This window comes from Rhineura floridana, chromosome 2 (genome assembly GCF_030035675.1).
Source record: "Rhineura floridana isolate rRhiFlo1 chromosome 2, rRhiFlo1.hap2, whole genome shotgun sequence".
Lineage (NCBI taxonomy): Eukaryota > Metazoa > Chordata > Lepidosauria > Squamata > Rhineuridae > Rhineura > Rhineura floridana.
Genome location: NC_084481.1, coordinates 39,374,624 through 39,398,340, shown reverse-complemented (window position 1 = coordinate 39,398,340; position 23,717 = coordinate 39,374,624). Strand labels below are relative to the sequence as shown.

Sequence of the window (23,717 nt, the reverse complement as noted above, 5' to 3'; positions counted from 1 at the left end):
GTGGGCAGGGCATATACCAAGGTTGGGAAACAGTATCAATGGTGGTAGCGGTGAAGAGATAGTGTAACATCATCAGGTATCCAGAGCAACACAGGGCTGTATGCTTTATAGGCACAAAGATACAGGGGGGTTGTGGCCTGCAAGTGCACCCGGACACAAAGTATCAATAGGCTTGGAGGAGACTAAGGCACAGTCTCAAGGCAATATTGAATTACTGGGAGTGACTGGTGGTGCTGCCTAGCAGTGGGATCTTGAGAGATCTTTGCTAGAGCCTGTGAGAGAACCATTTAAAAACCAGGACCCTGAGGTGGGATCCTAGCAGGTGGTGGCCTGAAGTGGGATCCTGACAGGAAGGGTCCTGACAGTCACCTTTAGATGGAGGTGGTGAATTAGGGTAGCCATTTTGGTTCAGTCCCAAAATTATCACATCAGCAAGGAAGGCTCTAGGTCACTTGGCTCTCTTGCCTAATTTTCTACTTGTACAGAGATCGTTATGTGAGGAACATGATCTTCTACCTGCAGTGTTGAGTCAGAAAGTCCAACCTTCTCAGGATTCTACCGCCACTTTATTCTGCCCTATACATAGAACAGACCTCACTGACACCATCTTGGACAGCCACAATAGCAAAATAAAAGTAACTATCAAGGCTAGCTGAGTGGCTTTCACCTGGCTTTAAAAGAGCTGTTTATTCAAGTGACTGATGTTTAATGGCCAGACTTATCAGAGAGTGCAGCTGCCAGAATGGTGATAGAACATAGCAAAGCCATATCAATTGCCCGGCTTTGTACAGACAAACTAATTAAATGGAATACAGTTTTACTTTGAAACTAGATAAACTGCTGCCACTTTTAGTAAGCATCAGCAACCAGTAGGCCTGAGGGCCAAATCTAACCCACTTGATGCTACAGTACCATTTGCCAACCCTAAGGCATGAGGGGTGAGGGGTGGGTGTAGAACTGTGGCAGTAGGATTTGATGGCAGCCACATTCAAAGGCAAATGTTTGAAGATCTCATTAGTGGAAAAGCCATTAAGGGGGTAAAACTTACTTTATATGTAACAATTATATCTTGATATACTTTTGTATGGCATTGTTAAATGTATGTATAAAATTCAATGATAGACTGTGGGTGTGGTAAACAACATAATGAATCATTATTATTTTTTTAAAATTGGGTGGTGCAATTTGGAGGGAGGAAAAATGCAGGCACAAAAAGAATTAAGTACTCCCTCCCTATTTTGCTTCTCCATTATCAATTGCACCATATCAAAGCAACTTGTACTGCCAATAATACTAGTAAAGTGGTGATCATTACACTTTTTGGTCTGATATGTAAGCCCTTAACAGCTATTAACAGACTCCAGATGCCTGGGAATAGAGGGCAATGCTTCCAAGGTTCTAGGTACATCAATATCCCAAGCTGGGATAGGGAATTATCTGCACATAAACATGTGCTGTTTGTGCAATTTCCTGGCAACTTAAACTGTGTGCCTGTAGCCCTGTAAAAGAAGCTGTAATAATGTCATCAGCTATTGGGAAGCTAGATTCCCTCCTCCCTGCTAAATAACTGATCAGCAGGATTCCAGCTTATTTTACAGGGATATGCATGCATACAGTTCTGAGCCAGAACACATTGCTTCCAGGAAGTCTTGAGCTCTGCCTTCTGTCTCTTTAGAAATTAAGACGTTGGTGATCAAGTGATCTCTATATTGGCATGAATATAATTGCTTTTCTGCAATTATAGGCACAGGTCAGGATCTATGTATTTTAGGGCTTGCTTTTTTACTAAGCCTTGAGTGTTTTCTGCATTCTTTACTTCAGAGGAATTCCAGGTTACTCCATATTTCACCAGGAACACAATCCAATTCAAAATGAATGACCAGTAAAGCTTTCTATTGATTTCAATTATAGTTTGATCAGGCACTAAGGAAGGAAAGCAGATGGCTTGGGGGGCACAGTGACAAATATATCCAATATTCTGTGAAAAGCTGGATATTAAATAATAATACTTGCCCTAAAATCATGTTTATGTTCCAAAACATGCTTTTAAAAAAATTAAACTACTAATATTTGCGTATTTAAAGCAATGTCTTTTTTTAAAAGCATTCTTACTGAGTACCTGAACTTCCAGTTTCATTGTGGCTATTGTTCTCTCCCACATAGAAAGTAAGCTCAAATATCCCTTTTTCTCCACACCCATCTGTTGTTCAGAAAGAGCACTGACACTTTTTCACTTCATGGTTCATCAGTCACCTGCATTCACCATTAATGATACTGTCAAAAAAATCACCACAGCTGCTATTAATTTTTAAGTAGCATAATGTGAGCATTAACAATGATCTGAAAAGGAACTTCTGTTGCTCGCTTGTGTTTGCCCAATATCACAGAGCCCCTTTATTCTTTATACAAAATTAATATGAGGAACTGTCCCACTTGTTTAAATAATATGAAAATGTCATATATCTAATAGAGACAAAAATATAAATTGAGAGATTGACTGAAAACCTGCATTTAACTAATTAAATCCAACATTTTTGTTACCACCAGGGCTGTGGAGTTGGAGTCATGGAGTCGGAAGCAATTTCAGGTGCAGTCGGAGTCGGTAGAAATGTACCGACTCCAACTTCAAAATAAAAACTTATAATATTATAACAAGAAATGGCCCACAAACTTGGTGTTTCCCTGGAAAGAGATAGTATTAGAAAAATAGTGATTGAAGAAGTCCTTAACCAAAAGGAAGAACTTAAAAAAACTCTTAAAGGACGCTTTCTATTTCTTAAAATGGATGCCTGCACATCCACAGAGGGAACTATTTTGCCATCAGTGTCCGATTTGTTTGTGACAAGAATGAAATAGTTACCAAGACACTGGGAGTAAAAGACGCAGAAGCTCATCACACCAGCGAGTTTCTCCAGGTCTTAGTGGAAAAGGTTCTGCAAGATTATGAACTTAAAAAAGAACAAGTTCTTTGTATTGTAACTGACAATGCTTCAAACATGCTAAGTACAATTAAACTAATGAATGCAGATAATGAAGGTGACCAACAGCTAGAAGAACTCTTCAGAGATATAGGAATGTTTGAAACTGAAAAGCACACTCCTGCAACTGAGCAACTGAGGAACAAACTGAAGTTGCTACAGAACAACAACAAAATTTGTTATTACTAGTTAATATACATTTGCCATTTATGAAGGAGTCAGAATCGGACAGTAGGAAAATAGAGGAGTCGGAGTCAAAGATTTGGTGTACCGACTCCACAGCCCTGGTTACCACTTACAAACAAATTTATATTGTATGGATGGCATTCAATGTTAGTCTTAGCAGAACTTAGGTAAATACAACCTTACATATGGAGTGCAGTGGAATTCATGGCCTTCCCAACAACAAACTGAATCACCCAGAACTTACTACAATGAACAATTATGAGGCAGGAAGGAACATTTTATTTGTTCGTCTGATGTTTCATCTCATTTCTGCTCCAAAAACAATAAAACTACTAAAAGATATTTAACCATATGGAAGTCCCTGGCCCTAGTGGGTCATGAAGAAATCAGCATCAGGGACTATACACCAACACAATAAGGTAACATGGGCATAACATTTTGCAGGCATTTCACCAGACCCCCAAAATGGGCAAAGATCTGTCAGGGAAGGACCAGGTTTTAGTTGGGATCCTAGCCTCCCTCGATCCTCAGTTCCACCCTAAGCAACAGCATAATATTACACCTCTGAGAGCAGTGACACATGTCAAATTGCTCACACTGAATGTAAAACCACCACCACCTATCTTCCTCTTGCTCTGCCTACACAGCCACAACAGATCATAGGATTCCAACTAATTTTTCAACCAAATCTGAATTTCACTTCTCTACATTTCTAATTTTTCCAAATTTATATTCAGTTCTCCACATTTCCATGCAATTTACAAAAAAAAACCTCATGAAAAGTCATCAGCATTTTAGTATCGATTTTAGTATGGATAAACACATTTTTCTTTAAAAGGTTTTGACAAAGATGCACACTTCTGAAAGCAATTTTCCCTAATATAGTACATTTTAAATGTTATTTTCATTAATATATGCATTTTATGCACATTTTCCCCAATATATGCATTTTTGTACATATTGTTTGCTTGGAGAACTGTATCACAAAATTTGGGCAACTGCAAATTACGAAGGATAGCCATGTTTCAATTTGCATATTGGTTCATGAAGCATTAATCATGTAGTTTCTCATTTAAATGCAAACAAAATCAAATTTCTCCTCCATCACTATTTGTAAACACCTGACAGGGAACCCATAACTCAAATGATAGGGTAGGTGACACGGGTAGGTGCCATTCCAGCTTCAGGTCATATAAATTCAGAGCAGAATGAAGAGAGGGAAACCCAGAGAGTCCTCAAGTGCCACAACTAGCAAGGACTCAGAGTTTGCGTCTTTTCCATCTTTTAGCCACTTCAGCTCAAGCAACAGAAAAGGAGCAGTTTCTCAACAGCTCAGAAAATCCCTACTTATGTTGGTGTGATGAATTATTCAGCTGGGCTGAGGGTGGAGCAAGGAAGATTAATATCAATATCTGCCATAGGGATCAATCTAATTCTGTTCAGTACAGTTTCCCTTTGTTCATTCATAAGTCTGTTATGTTCCATTTCCACATTAAACTGTCTTTATGATCTACATAAAAATGTATTTAAGTACATACTTAATCATAAAATACACATTTATAAACATAGTTGTGTCAATGTGCATATCCTAAAATACACATTTTAAATGCATTTTGGTACTTTTTTGAACTACTGAAAATTTCAAAAATTGAAAATCCTGAAGGATAATTAAGTTCCGATCCATGCATTAGCCCAGGAGATGTAGATCAGGTCAGTCTGTTTTGCAATTCAGGACATAAAAATTCTCAATCAACCCTAGTCTGCTGGGGCAATAAACAGAAAGCATGGCTAATCAAGCTACTGGGCAAAGGGGAGGAATGGCTAGATGACATGAAGGGTGTTGGACAAAATACAGGCATACCCCACTTTAACGTTCACAATGGGACCGGAGAGTATACTTAAAGAGAAAATAAACGTTAAGTGAAGCAATTGTCTTCACTTGTAGTGCACGCAATCACCACTAGATGGCAGCAGCGTCATGCAATAAAGTATACGTTATTGCGAAGCGCGTGAACGTTAAGCGGGGTATGGGGACGAATGGAGCATGTATGTTATAGCGATGCAACGTTAAGCGGGGCAACGTTAAGCGGGGTATGCCTGTAAAAGGCAACCTGAGGGTTCTGTGAACTAAGGAATTAGCTACATAGGGCTCTTTGTCCATGACCCACTTCCTCCATGCACCTCTGGCACTACACTCCCTCAGGTGTATCTGTGGCTCTTTCTAGACTTTTCCAGTGGGAGACCTGCAGCCCAGGTGTGAACCTGGGGCCTCACGTGTGCACAACCTTCTGGTGTTCCCCTGGGCTAAAGCTTCTTAAGCAACTTCCTTAGTCCTGATATCCCTAGGTATCTGCCTTATATTTTTGGTCAATCTAGCCCAGTATCATCAATAGTGACTGGCAGTTGCTCTCCAGAGTTTCTGGCCCAAGTCTCTCTCAGTTGTACTTGGATTAAACCTAGGACATTTTGACTGCAAAGCATGTGCTACTACCCTTGCCTTTGGACACAGCATCACTAAAACATACAGTAGATTTAAAAACAAAGAGGATAGTGGGAATTGCCAGAGTTGTCATCATTCTTCAGGATTTTGTTCCCTTCCCAGGGTCTCAAGGTGCTGCATCTCCAAATGGAGAACTAATGCATTTTCTACCTGGTGCACAATTTTAAATGTGTGCATGAACACTAAGGCCTATTCTGTGTACAGACTGCTATTTCATATTCACTAATAGGCAAAAAACCTTGCGGTTTAAGAATGTACCTATAGTCCACAGATATTTCTATCAAACTTTAAAAAGCAGGGAAATTGGGCAGCTATAGTGAATGTACCAGGGGAGCAGGAGACCTGACCTCCTCTCTGAGATATTGGACTGCCCTACAAAGTTGTCAAAATACAAACACAATTTGGGTTGGTCTTTCACAGTCCAATCCACTTGCTGTGTAGCTTGGAAGAATCTGGTAATAGAAGGGAAGCCACTTTCCTTTCCAAAAGGAAAACATTGTGAACAGTATCATTGCTTTTCAGCGTTTCCTCCACCTTTTTATTCTACAGCAGGCACATGTGGACTCCCACTAGGGTTGCCAGGTTCAGGGCCTGAGACTGATCCTGTATCTTTAGGAGAAGAGAATGTCAGCCAAGTGCAGGTGTTCTTGCAACCCTGTAATGGGAAAAACCACAAGGTGAAATTCTCCTTTCCCCCTGCAAAACTTTTAAAGATACAGAAGACCTCTTGGAAGCCTGGCCTGGCAATCAAGAGGTCTTCTGTATCTTTAAAAGTTGTGCAGGGGGAAGGGAGAATTCCACCTTGTGGTTTTTCCCATTACAATGTTGCAAGAACACCTGTACTTGGCTGACTTTCTCTTCTCCTAAAGATACAGGATCAGTCTCAGGCGCTGAACCTGGCAACCCTACCTCCCACCCAAATTTAAAACAGAGCTGTCCCTGGCCACATCCACACCAGGCCTCTATTACACTTTGGACAATCATGGCTTCTCTCAAAGAATCCTGGGAAGGGTAGTTAGTGAAGGGTGCTGAGAGTTGCTAGGAGACGCCCTGTTCCTCTCACAGATGTTCAATCAGAGCGACTGACTGTTAAACTATTCTCTCAGGGGAATAGGAGTCTCCTCTCAGCACCCTTCACAAACTACACTTCCCAGGATTCTTTGAGGGAAGCCATGACATCTCAAGTGAAATCAAGTCTGGTGTGGGTGTGGCCCAGCAGCTGTGAGGCTTTTAGAACTGACAGTTAGTTCTTACTGAGCATGCCCCGAGTTATCATTGGCTTCAAGCCAAAATATCTTAAATTAATTAAAAATCAGCCAGGCATTTTTTTAACTTTTAAACTGCAGAAGATGAAGGTCAGAGTATGGGGCAAGGTCAGTATTAGGATTACAGGTACTCTGTGAACATGGCTGATTTTTAATGAATTTCAACAGATTATGAGAACTCTGGCAGAAAAAAGTCCAAAAGGGCTCTGACGTTTTTCTCTCTCTTTTTAAACTTTGAACTCTTGATTCTCTCTGACTGTTTTGTGTATCACCATGAAAATTGAGAGGGTTGTTAAACAAGCGTTTCTGAGTTCAGGACTGTAAGTTTTGTAAGGTTTTGCTTTGAAATGAGCTTATGGGAAGCATCAGAATGGCATGGGGGTATTTTCAATTTAACATTGTGGAATGTAAAAAATCCACGCTGGCTATAGTATACAGCACTCTCGTGGCTGTATAATGCTGGCTAAGCTCATTTTGAACTGGTCGTAACATATTGTAGGTCAATCATATCATTAGTCAAAAGAACAATACAAAAATAGTGAAGGGTTGGTTATTGCAGAGCAAACTAGAGCCTTTAGCAGTGAGTGGTATTTATTCATTTTTATTTATTTCATTTAAATCTGACCTTTTCTCCAAGGATCTCAAAGTGGCCTATATGGTTCTCCTCTCGCTCTATTTTATCCTCACAACAATCCTATGATGAAGGTTAGGTTGAGAGACTGTGACTGGTCTAAGGTTACCCAACAAACTTCATGGCTGAATTTGAACCCTGGTCTCCCAGGTCCTAGTCCTACATTCTAACCACAACACCACATTTTAATATCTGTAAGGAGGTGGTCGGTGAGGGGGGAGAGAATATTCAGTGATCCTATTGTAAATGAGGTATGTCTCTACTTTTGTCTGTGAAATGTTGGTATCAGGAGCAGCTGGTGAGAAGGGGCAGCACCAAGCACCTGCCCTCCCCTCAGTGGAGTCGCTGACACTTACTGGGAGGAAGACAAGAGGATCAGTAGAGCAAATCTGGCACTCCTGCTGATATGTCTGCACAATACCAGCTTCCCTGCCACCTCACCCGTCCTAGTAAATGCTAGGAGGTCTGGTGCACAGGACAGCAACCCCTTCCTAACAAGTCCTGGTTGGTGTGTATGAAATTATTAACCTTCAATGGTCTCACAGACAACTTTAAAGCATGTGGTTAGCTTCTACAGTGCTACACCTTCTGCTTCTCCACCTTCTAAGGGTGCTTTCCAATAGACAGCTCCTTATGCTAACTATTCAAACTTTTCCCTTCTACTTGAAGCTATATGTGGAATCGCAATTGACTTTCTACACTACCAGGTATATTGTGCTTTTTCTGTGTTTGCACACACTAGTGGGTGTGACTTAACCATCTGGGTGAGGAAAAGACAATTCACCTGAATACCTTTAAAAACAACAAAACTAAATACATTTTGGATCAATTTTTTAAAATCAATTATTTAAGTTCTCCTAAAGCCTTTATTTATTTCAGCACTATTTCTTAATTGCTTTCAAGACTAGATTTGTGTGTATGTGTATGCACTGGGGGCAGGATGGCCATTTCCCATAAACGCTTTCATTCTTAATTGCCTTCATTAGGCTTCTTCATGTGCCCTTGGGTAATTTTTGCCACTTTCAAGTCAACTGGAGCTTCTTTCCTGTTGCTTCTTCTGGGTGTGTTATTAAGAATGCTATTTACTAGCAGTCTATTTACTTCACTTATATTCAGCGCTGGCTACATTTTTTCTCCCACTGTGGTGCCTTCAGCAGCTGATGATTACCAATAATTCCCAAGTGCTGATGATGGCATCAAAGAAGAGAAACAATGCAGCCAGCAGTACATAGAAGTGACATGAACAGAAACAATATAAATGAAAAGATATAATGAAGTCAGCATTACTATCAATCACATGGTGAGCAAATTAAATGTATTTGAGGGCATTTTGGATGGGGGAAGGGAAAATGTGAAGGAATAATAACAACAAATAATAATCAGTTTAAAAAGAAAAAAATTAAAAGAAAATACAAATAGAATGAGTTTGGGGGATTTAAGGGAACTAACAGACTGGATGGAAAACAGGATGATGGTGAAGATGATGATGATGATGAAAATAGTCCATTAAAACTAAAATAAAAAGTAAAAGTAAAAAAATATTCAAACAGAATTGAAGGGAACAGACTGATTTTGGATGGAATGAAATGAACAGTATTAATATTCCATCTTAGCAACACCAACTTTTCTGCCTTGGCCACACCCACTTCACCATGCACCCCTCAGAGTTTACCATGAGTCAGTTCAACCCTCAGCCGGATAAATTTAAGCCACCTCTGCTCTGTTTTATTTATTTATTTATTACATTTATATACTGCCCCATAGCCGAAGCTCTCTGGGCGGTTTACAGCTCTACACTGACTGGCAGCAATTCTCTACAGTTTTAGGCAGAGGTCTTTCCCAACCTATACCAGGAACTGAACCTGGGGCTTTTTGCATGCAAAGAATGCGCTCTACCACTGAGCTACAGCCCTTCCTGTCTGTTTGTGACTTTGGCCAGTGGGAGATGCTCCATGATATAGCCTTTCTCTGTCAAGTTAAGAGAACGGTGCAAGGTGTAGGTTCTAGTCCTCTTGCCTCCCCTTATGTACCTCTGACAAGATGGCTGCTAGCTGAACATGTAAAATATGGGTTTTGACTTAGCTCCACATGCTCACACAGAGAGGCAGGACTTCGATTTTTAAAAACACATTATTATAATGATTGGTAGCATATCAGTGCTTTATGCCAATAAGCTATTCATGGGGGGAGGGTCCCAGCTTTGTTTCTTATAACAGTAACATTTGTGGCTCCCATGATGACTTCTCCCTGACAAAAAGCTCATTCTTCTCACAAAGGCCTTATTCCCCAAGTAAAACCTTCCTCATGATTCTCCATTCAGGTCTGCTTAGGTGAGCTGCAAAACTGGCTGGGTGCTATGCTGGATTTTTCATCCTTCCTTCCTTGCTTGCTTGTCAAAAGGGTTAGTGTTTGCAGACTGCCTGTGGGGTAAAAAGGAGATTCCCCAGATGTGCAGATGTCTGGACTTGTGCTGGGTTCACCACAGCGGTCCACACAGCCTAGGGTACTGTGCTGTCCTTCTGGCTGGCAGATTTTGCCTTAAGGGGGGCAGAATTGGGTGATGTCATCTTCAGACTCAATATTTTATTTTTATTTATACTATATACTCCACATTTTCTCTAATGAAGTTAGTATATGTTTTTAGACACATTTGGAAAACAGAACTTTGGTATATAAAATAAAGATTGTGGGTTATGCAAAAGAAATGACTTTTCCCCCCACTTTTCTTTCACAGTTTTGTATCATAATTGGAAGGAAAAAGAAAATAAAATTTATACAATTAAGAAAGTTTGCTCTGCTGTGGCAGGGTCTGCTCTCTTGATACTGAATCTTTGCGTTCTTATTCCGGCCACCCTTCTCCTTATTTATGCCTCATTCAACATTAGGCTGGTGCACCATGTGCTTCACAGAGCCTTGAGCCTAATGTTATCCATCACTGTGACAGGTAAATGCTGTCAAGGATGTATGAAGAATGGAATAAGGAAAATTATAATGCTGGGATAAAAATCAATGATTGACCCTCAAATGGAATACTGTATGCAATACTGTTTGCTGTGGGTGTTTACCTCAAAGGGAGTATTACTATGTATTCAATACTATTTGCTTTCTAAAAATAATTTCAGATAAATGCAGCAATAGAACTGGAAAAACTGGAATGGTTTCCTGGGAAAAAGGACTGATTTGAACGAACATGATAAAATGGCATGTAAAAGAGTGCACTGACAGCCCAAGCAAAGGGCCTCTGATCTCCTGTGCTGAACAGTCTGTGTTCTGTGGGATTCACTACACCTGTAGCTTCAAGGGAGGCCATCTAACTGTTCTATTGTTGTGTTCATCCCTGTGTATAAGGGGAGGGTAGCTGTCTGAAAGCAGCCCACAGGGTAAGAGGGTATGTGATTTAATAGAAGCAGTCTAATGCCTGTCACTTGGCAACCCGGTTATTTTCAATGGCAGGATTCAGCCCTGAATGACATGAAGTCATAGTAAAAAGGGGTCTTTCAGCAGAGTGCCTTTCCCTTAAAATAGGCCAGTCTCCATATGCCTGAGATTGGGTAACTAGGAAGCTCAGGATCTCACACTTGTTTGACTTTAGAAATTGATCATTATTGCTTTTTCCTACTCCTCTGGGACTCCACTCTGTAACCCAGTGCCTTGTACAATGTTTTCTGGAACAGAAAAACAACAGGACTTAATCCTCCAGATTAAATTTCAAAGAGGAAAAGAAGAAAGCTGTGAAATTGATAGTTTGGCTTCTAGGAGAAGATTGCAATATGGATAATTATATCTTTTCCTTGCAAAGTGAATCCTTAGTCAATTCCAAAGTCCATACCTCCTCACATATCTTCAAAGTATAATGGCTTCAGCTCCTTAAACTCTAAGAGCAAGACTGGGAAAACCATCAGACCATGGACTGGATCTGGACTTCCCAGGAGGATCCCTCCGCCTGTGCAGCCTCTGAGACGGGCTCCCGTCTTGGATGAAACTTTTTCAGCTTTAAATCCAGTCAGAAGGGTCTTTTTTGACTGGGGATAATTTCTTCCGGATAAGGAAGAAACGTGAGATTTCCCACACAGCTTTGTTGTGATTGTTGGAGACTGGAATTCGTCAGAATTGTCTGTGAAAGAAGGTCTTCCAGCAGCTCGGACGGAGCGCGGATTTCTAGCTAGCTCAGCTGAACAAGTGACCCGTTTTTTTTTTCTTTAAAGAAGAACGGACCAACAGGCAAGCATTCTTCTGTCTACATTTATTACTTTCTTATCTATACAGCTAAAGAGATTTGTCAGAGAACCAGCAATTAAGAAAACCTGGGTGAGTCAAAACTTTCCTTCTCTTTTACTCACGGAACTAAGGGGGAAGAAAATAAAAATAGCCTATCTTTTTTTTTATTGCAAAAAGCTGACATGGAAAATAGCATTATAAAGATTACAACGGATGAGGGGTTTCTGATTGGAAGAGAAAAGAAAATTCTTTTTGATTTATAAGACTTTTGTGTAATATATGTCTGGGACTATTTTTTCTGATCTACTTTTTTTTTTGACGAATCTGCTCATTCTTTCTGCTACTAGTTAATTGGACGCTGTGAACTAAAGCTGTTTTTGCACTTCTGGGCATATAAGAGATAAGGGCTGTCTAGAGTGTGACGCCAGTTGGTTTGAAAGATTAACTCCTTTGTAACTGGATAAAGAAATAAACTGCTCTTTGCTTGAGACATTGAAAATTGAAGGAGTTTTGTTCCTTTGGCTTTAAGAATGACAATTAAGAAGATCATGGATGTACAAGAAGGGACTTTATCTTTAGACATGTTTCAGAAAATAATGAATGGGATTAAGTCAATAAAACAAGAACTGAGAAATAATAGTCAAGCATGGAGAATTGAATTTGACGAAATGAGACAGGAGCTGAAAGAAATTCAGGATTCTATGAGAAAGGAGAATAAAGATAGATCTGGAAAACCAAAAAAGGATGAAAGAGAAATTAAAGGCAAGGTTCGAACTATGGAGATTGGATTAAATATGGACATGGAAAAAGATTTGGATTTCCTGGCTGTGATGGATCCTGGAGACAAATATTACGGTTTGGAACTCAGCGCTGTCCCTGAAGGAATTGAAGAGATTGGAGATAAAGATATTATCGGTTCAAAAAAATTCCTGGACTGGAAGGATTTGATGGAACTTGAAATGGAGAAAGTTAACAGAATTAATCCCGGTTTTGTGTCAATGGAAAAATCTTCAAGAGATGTGCTAGTGTATCATGTAAAAAAGAGGAACAGAGATGCGGCTTTGCAACAATACTTCAGTGATACGTTCGGAATTGATGGCAAGAAAATATCTGTGATAAAGGAAATTCCTATCAGACTCTTATTATATGACTATGACAGCAAGATTATTGGGTGCGTAAAGATGGAAGATGGAACCAATACGGATAATGGAAGAAGAGCGATTTGAAATTACTGGACTTAGTAGACTTGATCAGTTGGATTAATTGACATGTTTATCTAGAAAAAAAATTGATGGACATATATCTCAAGGATTGGAAACTTCTCTTTGACTTTTTGTGGAAGAATAAAATGATATGATGTTAATGAGATTTAAAACCAATTAAGATAACTGCTGGAGGAAGGTGATTTTATAATCTATTAAGAGACAGGCTTGTTATATATTATAGATTTATAGCTGAACTATGACAAATCGGAAGTCAATATTTTTATATATATATATATTCTTTTTTTATTGTATTAGTTATTGATTTGTGTTTTTTCTTTTTGTATTGTTTTGGTTTTGAAAATTTGAATAAAAATTAATTGGGGGGGGAAAAAAAAGACCATGGACTGGATCTGGCCCATCAAGCCTTCCAAATGGCCTGCCACCATTCTACTGCATTTATCAGCAGCGTTAGTGAGGGAGGCATTGCGGGGGCGGGAACACCTCCCCAGTGAACCACACAGGAGGCTAGCACAGTGGACTTCACTGCTTAGTGGCACTATTGTCCCGGGGGGGGGAAATCACTAACCACACAAAGTCTGATGAGAGCAGTTTCAGTAGTAGCATTCTTCAGACTGGTGCTGGAACCACTCAGGAATCTTCACTGAAGCACTCAGGAATCTTTGTGGGAGCACTTCTGGAGCAGAGATGAGCAGAGGAGCATCGCCAGTGCTCGTCCTCCTTCTCAGCCTCAGGAACCATCAGAAGTGCTTGGTGATCATTACCAGTGCTTTGCCAACTACTGAAGGTGCTCACCAATGACCACCAGAGAGCATCTGTAGTGCTTAAGCCCCCTCCCACTTCTTACCATGGCAAGAACTATTGGAAGTCGGCAACCCAAAAAATATCAAGTAAAATTTGATATACTTTGTGTGCAGGGAAGAGTGAAGAAAATAAAACCTTCCATTATTGGCTGACTGGAACTGGAGGCTGTGTGTGTCTCTGGCCTTGCCCACTATTGGAATACAGCCTGGACAGCTTTTCACTGATGTCAAACCCTCAGCTTAAAAAAGGTTTCCCACCTGCCTTAGAGTCCAATGAATCCATCATGAGAGATGAGCCTTGCTTTAGTTCTGGAAACAGGAGGGAAATATGGCTGGATCTTTTGGCTCAGACTCCATGCCAGTGACCTAGCTGCACTAGATGAGGAGCCAGTGCCAGAATGTTTGGAGTGGGGGAAGATGACCAGAGGGGAATACAATAGATTTATAAAATTCTCCATACAACATAAACAATCAATTTATGGAACTCACTACCAAAAAAATATGTCAACAGTCATGGTCTTAGATTGGGAGCAAGGAAGACTAGATAAATTAAATGATTAGTTTTTGAATCTTTAACTAAACAACCTCCAGTGTTGGAGGCATTATGGCTCTGAATACTAGTTGCTAGGAAGCAATAGCAAGGGAGGACTATTCCCTTCAGGCCCTGTTTGTGGGCTGCCCAGAAACATTTGAACCAGCAAGGCTATTCTTATATCCTGCAGACTCTCCCCAGTGAACTCTCCAATGCACCCAATAAGGCTTTCCAATGCCTGAGCACAGAGGGGAAAGGGAGAGTTTTCAGAAAATTTTGTGGGTCTTATCATTGGGAGAATAAGTGATATTTCCTTTTCTTGTATCAAAAGTGACTATAGGTAGCATCAAATTCAATTTCCAGCTCAGCTGAACCAAGTACCACATTGTACTTCTTTGCTACCAAAGAAAAACGACCAGTACTTCCTGAAGTTCCTTACAAACTGCATCAGGAGGTAATACACAATCCTTTATTGGAGGTTTTAAAACAGAGGCTAGATGGCCGCCTCACGGATGCTGTAGCTATGGCTTTCCTGCAATGGCAGGGGGTTGAAGTAGATGACCTTTGAGAATCCCTTCAACTCTATGATTTGATGTTTTCAAAGATCAGGACTTTTGTAGCTTCCATCTATATTATTCACTATTCCCATTTTAGACAAGGGAGAATTGAGGTGGAAAGGCCACCTAACATTTGTCCATAATGGCATCCACTCTATACCACACTGTCAAAGTGTATTTAAAATAAAGCATTACAGCAACAGCAGTGTCAAGCCTTATTTAGCCACATACACAAGATCACCATCTTTTACTCCAATTAATTCAAACTACTGCCACCACCTGGTTTCCAACTGTCAACCACTAGGGGCGACTTATTTATGTTGGATACATAGTATTAGATAACTAAATGCAAAATACGTGCATGAAGCGTGAGTTTTGTATGATGCGAGTGTGTACAAATCAATGTACTTGCAAATGGTGAGCAGGAGAGGACCAGGCCCTTGATAGTGTGTATTTTGAAAGGACACTGTAGCAATTAAATCACACATGCTCCCATCAAATTTACACCCTGTATATGTATGCAGTATTCAGGTATCTGAGCCTGACTATAAAACTTAAGAAGTGCTCCACATATGGATCAAAAGTTCAATAAGGGCATATTCAAAGAACATGTGTAGCGGTGTGTGTTTTTTAGCCTGGATTTGTTCATGGTAACCTGAATAATTATCACAAATTATAATATGATCCACACCACTGCAAATCTGCTTTATGTGAATGAACTGTGGAATACAAAATTGTGATGTAAACAAGGCTGGAAAAAATTCTAGGAATCTGATGCTGGTTCCTAATTATTTGATCATGGTGGCTAGGAATTTGGACTTTTTTCTGCATTCCTGCACATGGTTGGCAACAAAGAATTTGGTTCAAATTACATTCTGAAATTAAAGAATATTTTGCCAGCTCAGGCGATGAATAATGTATTTATCTGTTATGCTTGCATCCTGTTCCTCCTCTGAAAAGATCAAAGACCCGTTTTAGGGTACACTTTTCCAGGAGTAAACCACATTGAACTCAAACTTACTTCTAGGATTGTACTGTTAAGTCTCACAACAACTCTGCCAGATTAGGCAAGTCAAGTCAGGATAAGGACTTTCTCAAGGCCATTCAGTGACCTTGGCAACCCAGTAAGGACCTAAGCCCAAGTTTCCCACAATGAAGTCAGCAAGTCTTATGTATACTGGATTTTACAGATAACTGTAACTCCTCCTATCAGCCCCAACTAGCATGGCCAATGGTCAAGGACAAGTTGTCCAACAACATCTGAGGGACATAGGTTCCCTACCTCTGGCCTAGGTTTTGAAAGCAAACAAGGGAGCTTGGCCCTCTTCCAATGATGCTACTGAACAGGATATTTAAGAATTTGGCTGTTTCTGTGTGTGTTTAGCCAATTTGTGTTAGAGCTTTATTTTGTATACCAGCTTGTTCCTCGTCTTACTGCGATGGTGGTATCTGTCTTTATTTGGTTGTTGCCGCATAAGTTGCCTTGGGAGCTGATTGGCGGAAAGACGGGATAGAAACACCAGGCATCCAAAAGCAAATGCTCTGGTGAGCCTGGCCTTGGCAAAGAGAGCCCTACCTGGTAAGCGTCGGGAATATTAACCGTCTCGCCATGCTGGGCCACATAGCCGATGATCCCTTTGCCCCAGGGCACCTGCACTTCATTGGAGTTCTCAGCGCTGTAGCAAGGCAGCAATGGGGTGCCGGCGTGCACGTCGAAGACCTTGGAGACGAGGCTCTTCTTGCCGCCACCGGCGCCGCCTTCCACTAGGAAGAGGGAGCCCCTGTCGGCGTCCACCATGAGGCAGACAAAAATGAGGATCTTGTAGCTGAGGGCGCTGAGGTCTAAGTCGTTGGAGATGTCCTTGACGAGCTCCAGGAAGAATTGCCGCTCGTTGTGCTCCTTGAGGTGGCGCTTGTAGTCCAGGGCGGTGGGCGGGTACTGGGGGAGGTTGACCCGGGACTCGAGCAGCGCACTGAGGATGTTAGCTGTGGTGGGCGGCAGGGAACTGGCCTTCCTCAGCAGCGCCCTTCTCCTCATGCTACTCAACGGCTCCTGAGCCCGGGCATGGACGTGCTCGTCATAAGTCAGGTTCACGTGGATGGCCTTGGAGCGCGCGAAACTTTTCCTTAGCTCTTTCTGCGACGCCCGCCGCTGCAGCCCGCCGGCCGCAGTCTCCGAAGCTGCTGCACCGCCGCCCCAGCTGAAAGAGGAGCTGGTGGCGGCGGCTCTCAGCGATGGGGTGCCGTTGCCGTGACTGTTCGGCCGCTCTTCTGCCTCGCCGCCGGGATTGGGAGCCGCCTGGCTGAGGAGGGAGTTTCTCCTCTTCAGCCACTTCTCCACCAGCTCCGGGTGCCCATCTAGGAAACTTTCCACTGCAGCAAAGTCCAAGCTGGTGGGAGCTGACATTGTCTTACCTCCACCTAATGCTCCCTGCTCCCCCAAAGAGGATATCCACTCGCAAACTTTTTCGCCGCCAAGTCTTAAATCACTCATACCTCATGTCAAAAAACGTGGGGAGCTGTAGCAATACAGAGTCGCCGCTGCACTCGCTCCTATCAGCGTCCGAGGTCCCGAGAAAAACCCAGGGCACTCACCACGTGGTATATCCGAAGCTGCCCGAGGTTTCCCGCCCTCTGTTGGAGCAAGCAATAGGACCCACAAGGCCGAGCCATCCGCCTCCTAGCCTTGGCCAATGCCCCCTCTTCTGTTCTTTTCCTACCACGAGCTCCTCACCTTGCTTCTAGCTCCTGTTCGGCGCCACCCCCTCGTCTCATGTCCAGGCAGACCCTGCGGGCTTCTCCCGCCCTTTCCCTCTCGCTTACTTGAAAGGAGCTGCCGCTGTTTCTCTGGAGATGCACGTCAAAGCTCTCTGCTTAACTGCTGCTCTTGCTGTCGGCGGCTCCTGCGCAACCCAGCCGGCGGACCACTAAGGAGGCAGGGCGGGGAGGGAGGACGCGTGAGCCGAGAGGGAGGGGAGGCCGCGGCGGCAGAGAGAAAGCCGGTGGCGAAGAGAGGCAGCAGTCACTGTAGCATCTTCTCTTTCTAGAGGTGATCGCGTCGGCAGTCGATCCTTGTTGGAGCGTGAGCAGCAGAATGAATGAAGGGGTTTGGAGGGGGGCGGCGGATGATGCTTGAGGCTGTACGGTGCAAATCTTCTCTCCTTCCCCCCCTCCCTTCACAACGCGTTAGCATCAGTAGTAAGGGGGAAGTTGCACCACTGGTGTCATGCCTCAAGAAGGGAAATTTCAACGCATTCCAGGTCTTCCGTTAAGAAATGCAAACTCTCTGAGAGGTGCTGCTGGGCAGCTATTGATTGTCGTGGGATGCCTAATTAGATTCTGGACGAGAAAGAGAGAATTTAAAAAGATGTTTCGTATGTGTGTGTGTATTAGTGACCACGTGCCCTTTTGTCTGAGGACGTGTCTTCTGTGCATTTGTTCCTCAGAAACAGAATTAAAAAAAAAACACTCGGTTGCTTTTCTTTAAAATATGTATTTGTTAGATGTCTAAAGAACATACTTCTGATTCTTTAGTATAAGAGCCTTAAGTGTACACCCGAATTCTGAATACAAGAATGGAGAAGTGGAGCTTGCTGATTTTAATGGCATGCACTGACAAGCAAGGCTTATTCTAACCATAACTTGAGTCAGCCTATTTAAAATCCGATGTGTTTAGGATGCAGGGGGCCTGTAAGATTCGCTGCTTGTTGAGGAGTCGGAGGGATAGGCAGAAGATGCTTTTTATCTCAAAAGTCATGTTGCTATTCTCTGACGTCAATCTGGAAACCACTAAGAAAGGATACGTCCAATAAGGAGGAAATCCCTCGTGCCGCCCGATCCCAGTGCAGGTTTACTTGGACGTGAGTGCCTGAGGGTTCAATGGGATTTGCTCCCAAGTAAGTGAGCGTAGGTAGGTTTGTAGCCTTGATTTTCAGCTTGACCGTTATCCTTTAACTTATTAAAATCAATCTGTCACGCTCGTTTTAATGGCATTCATGAAGCTCAGGAATGTAATCGCATCTTTTCCCCACAGAGGAGGAGCAACGTGGGCGGGAGCGGGGGATTGTATGCGATGATTATAATACACACAGAGAGACGGGAAAGCGCCGCTGTGCCAGCTGACTTTTACACAGGGAGTTTCCCCCTGAAGCGGCTGCGCGCACGTGGTCACATTTCCATGGAAATGTGCGGGTCTCAAGGTCCGATTACGATGAAGGAACAGCAAACACGCGCGGCTTCCGCGCCTCCTGCCGCAAGACGAAAATCCGACCGCATCCACTGAGACAGACGGACGTGGAGCTATTTTTATACACACGTGGAGAAGCACATTTAATGGCTAAATCGATGCCTACGCAAAAATTCTGGGGAACCTAAAGCCTTGGATCCCAGCACGTGGAAAACGTATTCTGTGCAGGGACGTGAATGAAAACGATTTCAAAAAATTATGAATGAGATGTCAAGCCTTCTCAATGAAAGCTAGCACACAGCCTTGCTATACCACCTGAGAGACTGTCTGGTTTTTAGGTAGAGGCTTAATTTAAACCCCGGGTTCTGTCTTGGATGCCAGGGCTCAGCCCTGGAAAAAAAACACATGTGACTAAAATAAACAATGAGTGCCTTCGAGCATGTGCAGAGTTCCTTTATTCGAAATCACAAGCTTTTGGAATTAATGTTAAAGGCAGCTAGGTCAGAAAGAATACTTTCACTACAGGTTGAGCCTCAATAGCCTGTCTCTGCTTTTACAAATTGAGCAAAGGTGGGAGTCCAAAACGAATAAGCCTGAGAGTGCCTAAAAGGAGACGGGCCGATCGAAGACAGACACGTGGAATTTGATTACGTAGGTAGTGGTTGAAACGGGCTGAGTTCTCTAGCCTCCGCTGATACATAAATTGATTTGCCCTCCTTACTGCAGACATTTTAGAGCGTAAGCAGGAGCCGTTCCGTGTCTGACGATCAGATAGCACAAACTTCGATAGAAACAGTAATTGAAATAGACAAAGGAACAGGCTGTCTTAAGACTCTGGCCTGAATACTCGTCCTAGATTATAACAACGTCGTTGAATTTAGCAAAAGTTATTTTAAAAGCAAACAAAACAAAACCAGCGTACCGCTGTTTGCGGGTTGGCTGCAGATTTAACTTTGATTTTATTTATAGTGCTAAATAATCTCTTTCTCTGCAAGATTATAGGTTTTACTATACACCAGCTGATGGCTTTTCATTGGAAAATAGCGCATCGCGAACGAAAGTTGTCAATTGCGGACGAGGGAGGGCCGTAGACCGAAAGATTCCTTCTGAGCATGCGCGGTGAAGGCGAAGGGATTTGCATGTGCACGCACCACCTGCTAATTCTCTCTTCCAGAGTGACGCTAAGCTCTTGTGGAGGGGGACTCCTCCTTCTCCTCCACCCTCCGCGGCCTAACCGAGCATACTCACCACCGACACCCACCTTTGCTATCGCCTAAGTGGGAGGGGCGAGGAGACCGCTCCGATTAAAAAGAGGGGAAGGATTCGCCCTAGCTTACTGGTATAGAGCACATACCCCGCATGCAGAAAGTCACCACTTCAGGCTTTGGTATTTTCCACTAAAAAGAGTTTCAACCACTATCTGTGGTGCTGTTAGGTAATGTTAAACTCTAATGGTATGAGACCCCTTCCCCTTTCTTCAGCAGATAGCGTGTATTGCTTCACAAATTTCAAAATCTGGTAAGGCAAGTCAAGCTGCATTGGGGGCCCTGGACTTCTGTCCCCAAATCCTACCTTGATTATGGCACCACTGGCCACTAAGACTCTGCCACTGCCAGACAAACTAGAGGGTTTAGTGATTTAGACATTGGCTGCGAGGCAGCTGGAACATAAGAGGGCAACCAGGGAAAATTCACAACATAAGAGGGAACCAACCCTCAGCCTCTTTATTCCACTAAGTGGAATAGTTGACTCTCCCCATCACCACCACAAGGGTCCCTTGCCCCCAGTTTGGAATCATGAAGCCAGCGGAGGCTAGTGCCCATTGGGACTGATAGGGCAAGAAGGCAAGGAGCCCAACAGTGGGTGGAGCCAGAGCCCATGGCAGCCAGATTTAGAGGCAATGACAGGCAGAGCCAAATAACTCTGGTTTTGTCCCTGTCCTCCTTAAAGGCAAGGAGGAGTCTGACAGCCAGTGCCACCCCCTGGAATAGTTGTGAGAAGTCAGGCAGGTGGGGGCTGTCTGAGGGCAAACTGTGGTTGATGGAGCAGTGCCCCATTTACCTTCATGGACCAGCCTCCACTGGTTAAAGCATTTTTGTTAATACCTATGTATGTAAGTGGATTTCTACTTATTTACCCTTCTTTTTTTTAAGGTGGCTACGGTGATACATGCCTTAGTTACATCCCGTTTAGATTACTGTAACATGCTCTACGTGGGGCTGCCTTTGAAGACTGTTCAGAAACTTCAATTAGTACAACGAGCAGCAGCTAGGATACTAACTGGGGCTGGCTACAGGGATCATACAACTTGTTGCAACAGCTCCACTGGCTGCCAGTTTGTTTCCGGGCACAATTCAAAGTGCTGGTTTTGACCTATAAAGCCCTACACGGCTTAGGCCCAGGCTATTTGTCAGACCGTATCTCCCAATATGAGCCTACCTGGGCCCTGAGATCTTCGGGAGAGGCCCTCTTCTCAGTCCCACCACCGTCACAAGTGCGATTGGTGGGGATGCGAGATAGGGCCTTTTCCACGGCTGCCCCTAGGGTTTGGAACTCCCTTCCGAGGGAGGCAAGAATGGCCCCCTCTTTACTGTCCTTTCGTCGACAGGTTAAGACTTATTTGTTCCAGCAGGCTTTTGAAGTAGAAGTTGTTTAAGACAGGACTTCTAGAGGTATCCCGTATTGTTTTACTGTTTGATTACATTATTCTTAAATTGGTTTTAGGTATTTTTAGGTGTTTAATTGTTTTAATGCTGTAATGAGTTTAATTCTATTCTATTGTTTTGATGTGTGCCATAGCTCTGTCACCAAGTAGTCTCATGTTAATATTTTATATTGTATTGTGGTCGGTTGACTGAAATAAATTATTCATTCATTCATTCTATTTTAAATGTAGATTTTTATATGTCCAAATTATATGTGCCCATTTTTAGTTGTAAGCTGCCTTGAGTTCCAGTTTTGGAAAAAGGGCAGGGTATAAATAAAGTTAATGATGATTATAATAATAATAATAATTTTTTTTTCTGACTCCCACCCACCCCCCATTTATTGACAGGGCCAAGCTGCTGTGAAGGACAGGGCTAGGTTCTGCCCAATCTGGCATTAGCCAATCCTGCAGCTGGAATGTTTAGAAGGGAAGCAGAGTACAAAGGTCTGTTTGTCAGTTGAGCAGGAGAGATGAGTTAGGGGTTTCCATGAGAAACACTGAAATGGAGATTAGGCTGGAGACTAGATTAGAGATGCTATGAAGTGCTAGGGAAGGAAAAGGTTAAGGGAGAAACACTGAGAGACAGTTCAGGGAAAGGTTATATCTTTAACATTGTAACTGTCATGCACATCTCAAATAAGTTCTTGGTTTACAAATAAAAGTTTTCCTTTTGTTTTACATTATTGCCTAGATCATTTGTATGTTGGAGTGATGAGTTATGAATAATATTGGAACCCAGATAGAACTGGTCATGCACATCAAGATATGATGGGGCACACACTCTGTGCATCTGTTTTATGGCTTCTATTTTAGGGCAGTCACTGCATGGGCTGTCAGTAACTTTAAAAGGTTTACAAAAGGCAGGTGAGGTGGGACAGCCAGTTCCAGTGAGGGGGGAAGAATTGGAGAAGGGGAGAAGACCTCATCTGGTTACCCTCATCTGGGGTTTTCAGAGGGCTGTCACAGCTGCCCAGCAAGGAGAGAACTCCATATGTTCCTGATATTTTGCTGAGTTATATGCTGTATTGTACGTGGCTCAGAGTGGCTGGAAAGTCAGCCAGATGAGCGTCTAACAAATCGAATAAATGAATGCTTCTGGTGACCAGGTTTAAAACCACCTAAAATACGAATCTTTACCCTAAAGCCCAGAAATGTCAGAGCTGACTGTAAGCTTTACAGAGAGAGAGAGAGTGAGTGTGAGTGTGTGTATGTGGAGAGAGAGTCCTCCCAAGTTCAAAGGCAGGCTTTGACCCACCCACCCTCCGAGTAGTTCACGTCTTGCGGCGCTGTGCGGATGGCATTGGGGAAGCCAGCCTATAGGGGCTCCTTTCCCCGCGTCCACCTTTGCTGGTGGTGGTCGCGGAAGAAACGGGCGCTTCTCCTAAAAGTCCTGCAAGGCAGGTCGATCCGATGCCTATTTACTCGGAGGTGACGTCCCGCTGAGTTCAGTGAAGCAGGGCCTGCCCCCCAAGTTAAGTGCCCAGAGGGCTGCAGCAGCCCCTAGACCTGTTCACTTGAAAATAAGGGCCTCCGCTGAAATCAGTACGACTTTCCTAAGTTTGGGCGTGTGTGTGAAGGAAAGCTGGAAGAAGTTGCCCATTCATCACGAGAGTTGAGTGGAATTCTCTTCCCCCCTCACCCGGTATTTCTTTGATTAAAGCTGCAATCCAACACACACTTACCTGCGACTAAGTCCCATTGAACCCAATGGAGCTTACTTCTGAGTAGATATGTATTGGAATGCAGCCTAAGTTACGCTGGTCGGAGCAGTGGGTGCTACCGGCTCTCCAGCTGCCCCTAAACGGACTCGAGCCTTCTGCTCCGCCGGCGGCTGAGGATGAAGTATCTGGGCCGCTGGCTTCTCCCCACTCCCATCGGACTTGAAAGCTATTAGAGAGCTCCAAGTTCGCGTTTCCTCCCATAAGGCGCCC

General features: G+C 43.0%; 1 protein-coding gene across 1 annotated transcript in view; it reads right to left on the bottom strand.

Moving 5' to 3' along the window:
- PDE11A (phosphodiesterase 11A) overlaps positions 1 to 18,006 on the bottom strand; it is a 300,134-nt gene extending 282,128 nt beyond the window's left edge. Inside the window, exon 1 of the mRNA XM_061608380.1 lies at positions 16,470 to 18,006. Coding sequence (XP_061464364.1) covers positions 16,470 to 17,387 — 918 coding nt within the window. The 5' untranslated portion in view covers positions 17,388 to 18,006. The remainder of the gene's footprint in view (positions 1 to 16,469) is intronic.
- Between the last annotated feature and the right edge of the window lie 5,711 nt (positions 18,007 to 23,717).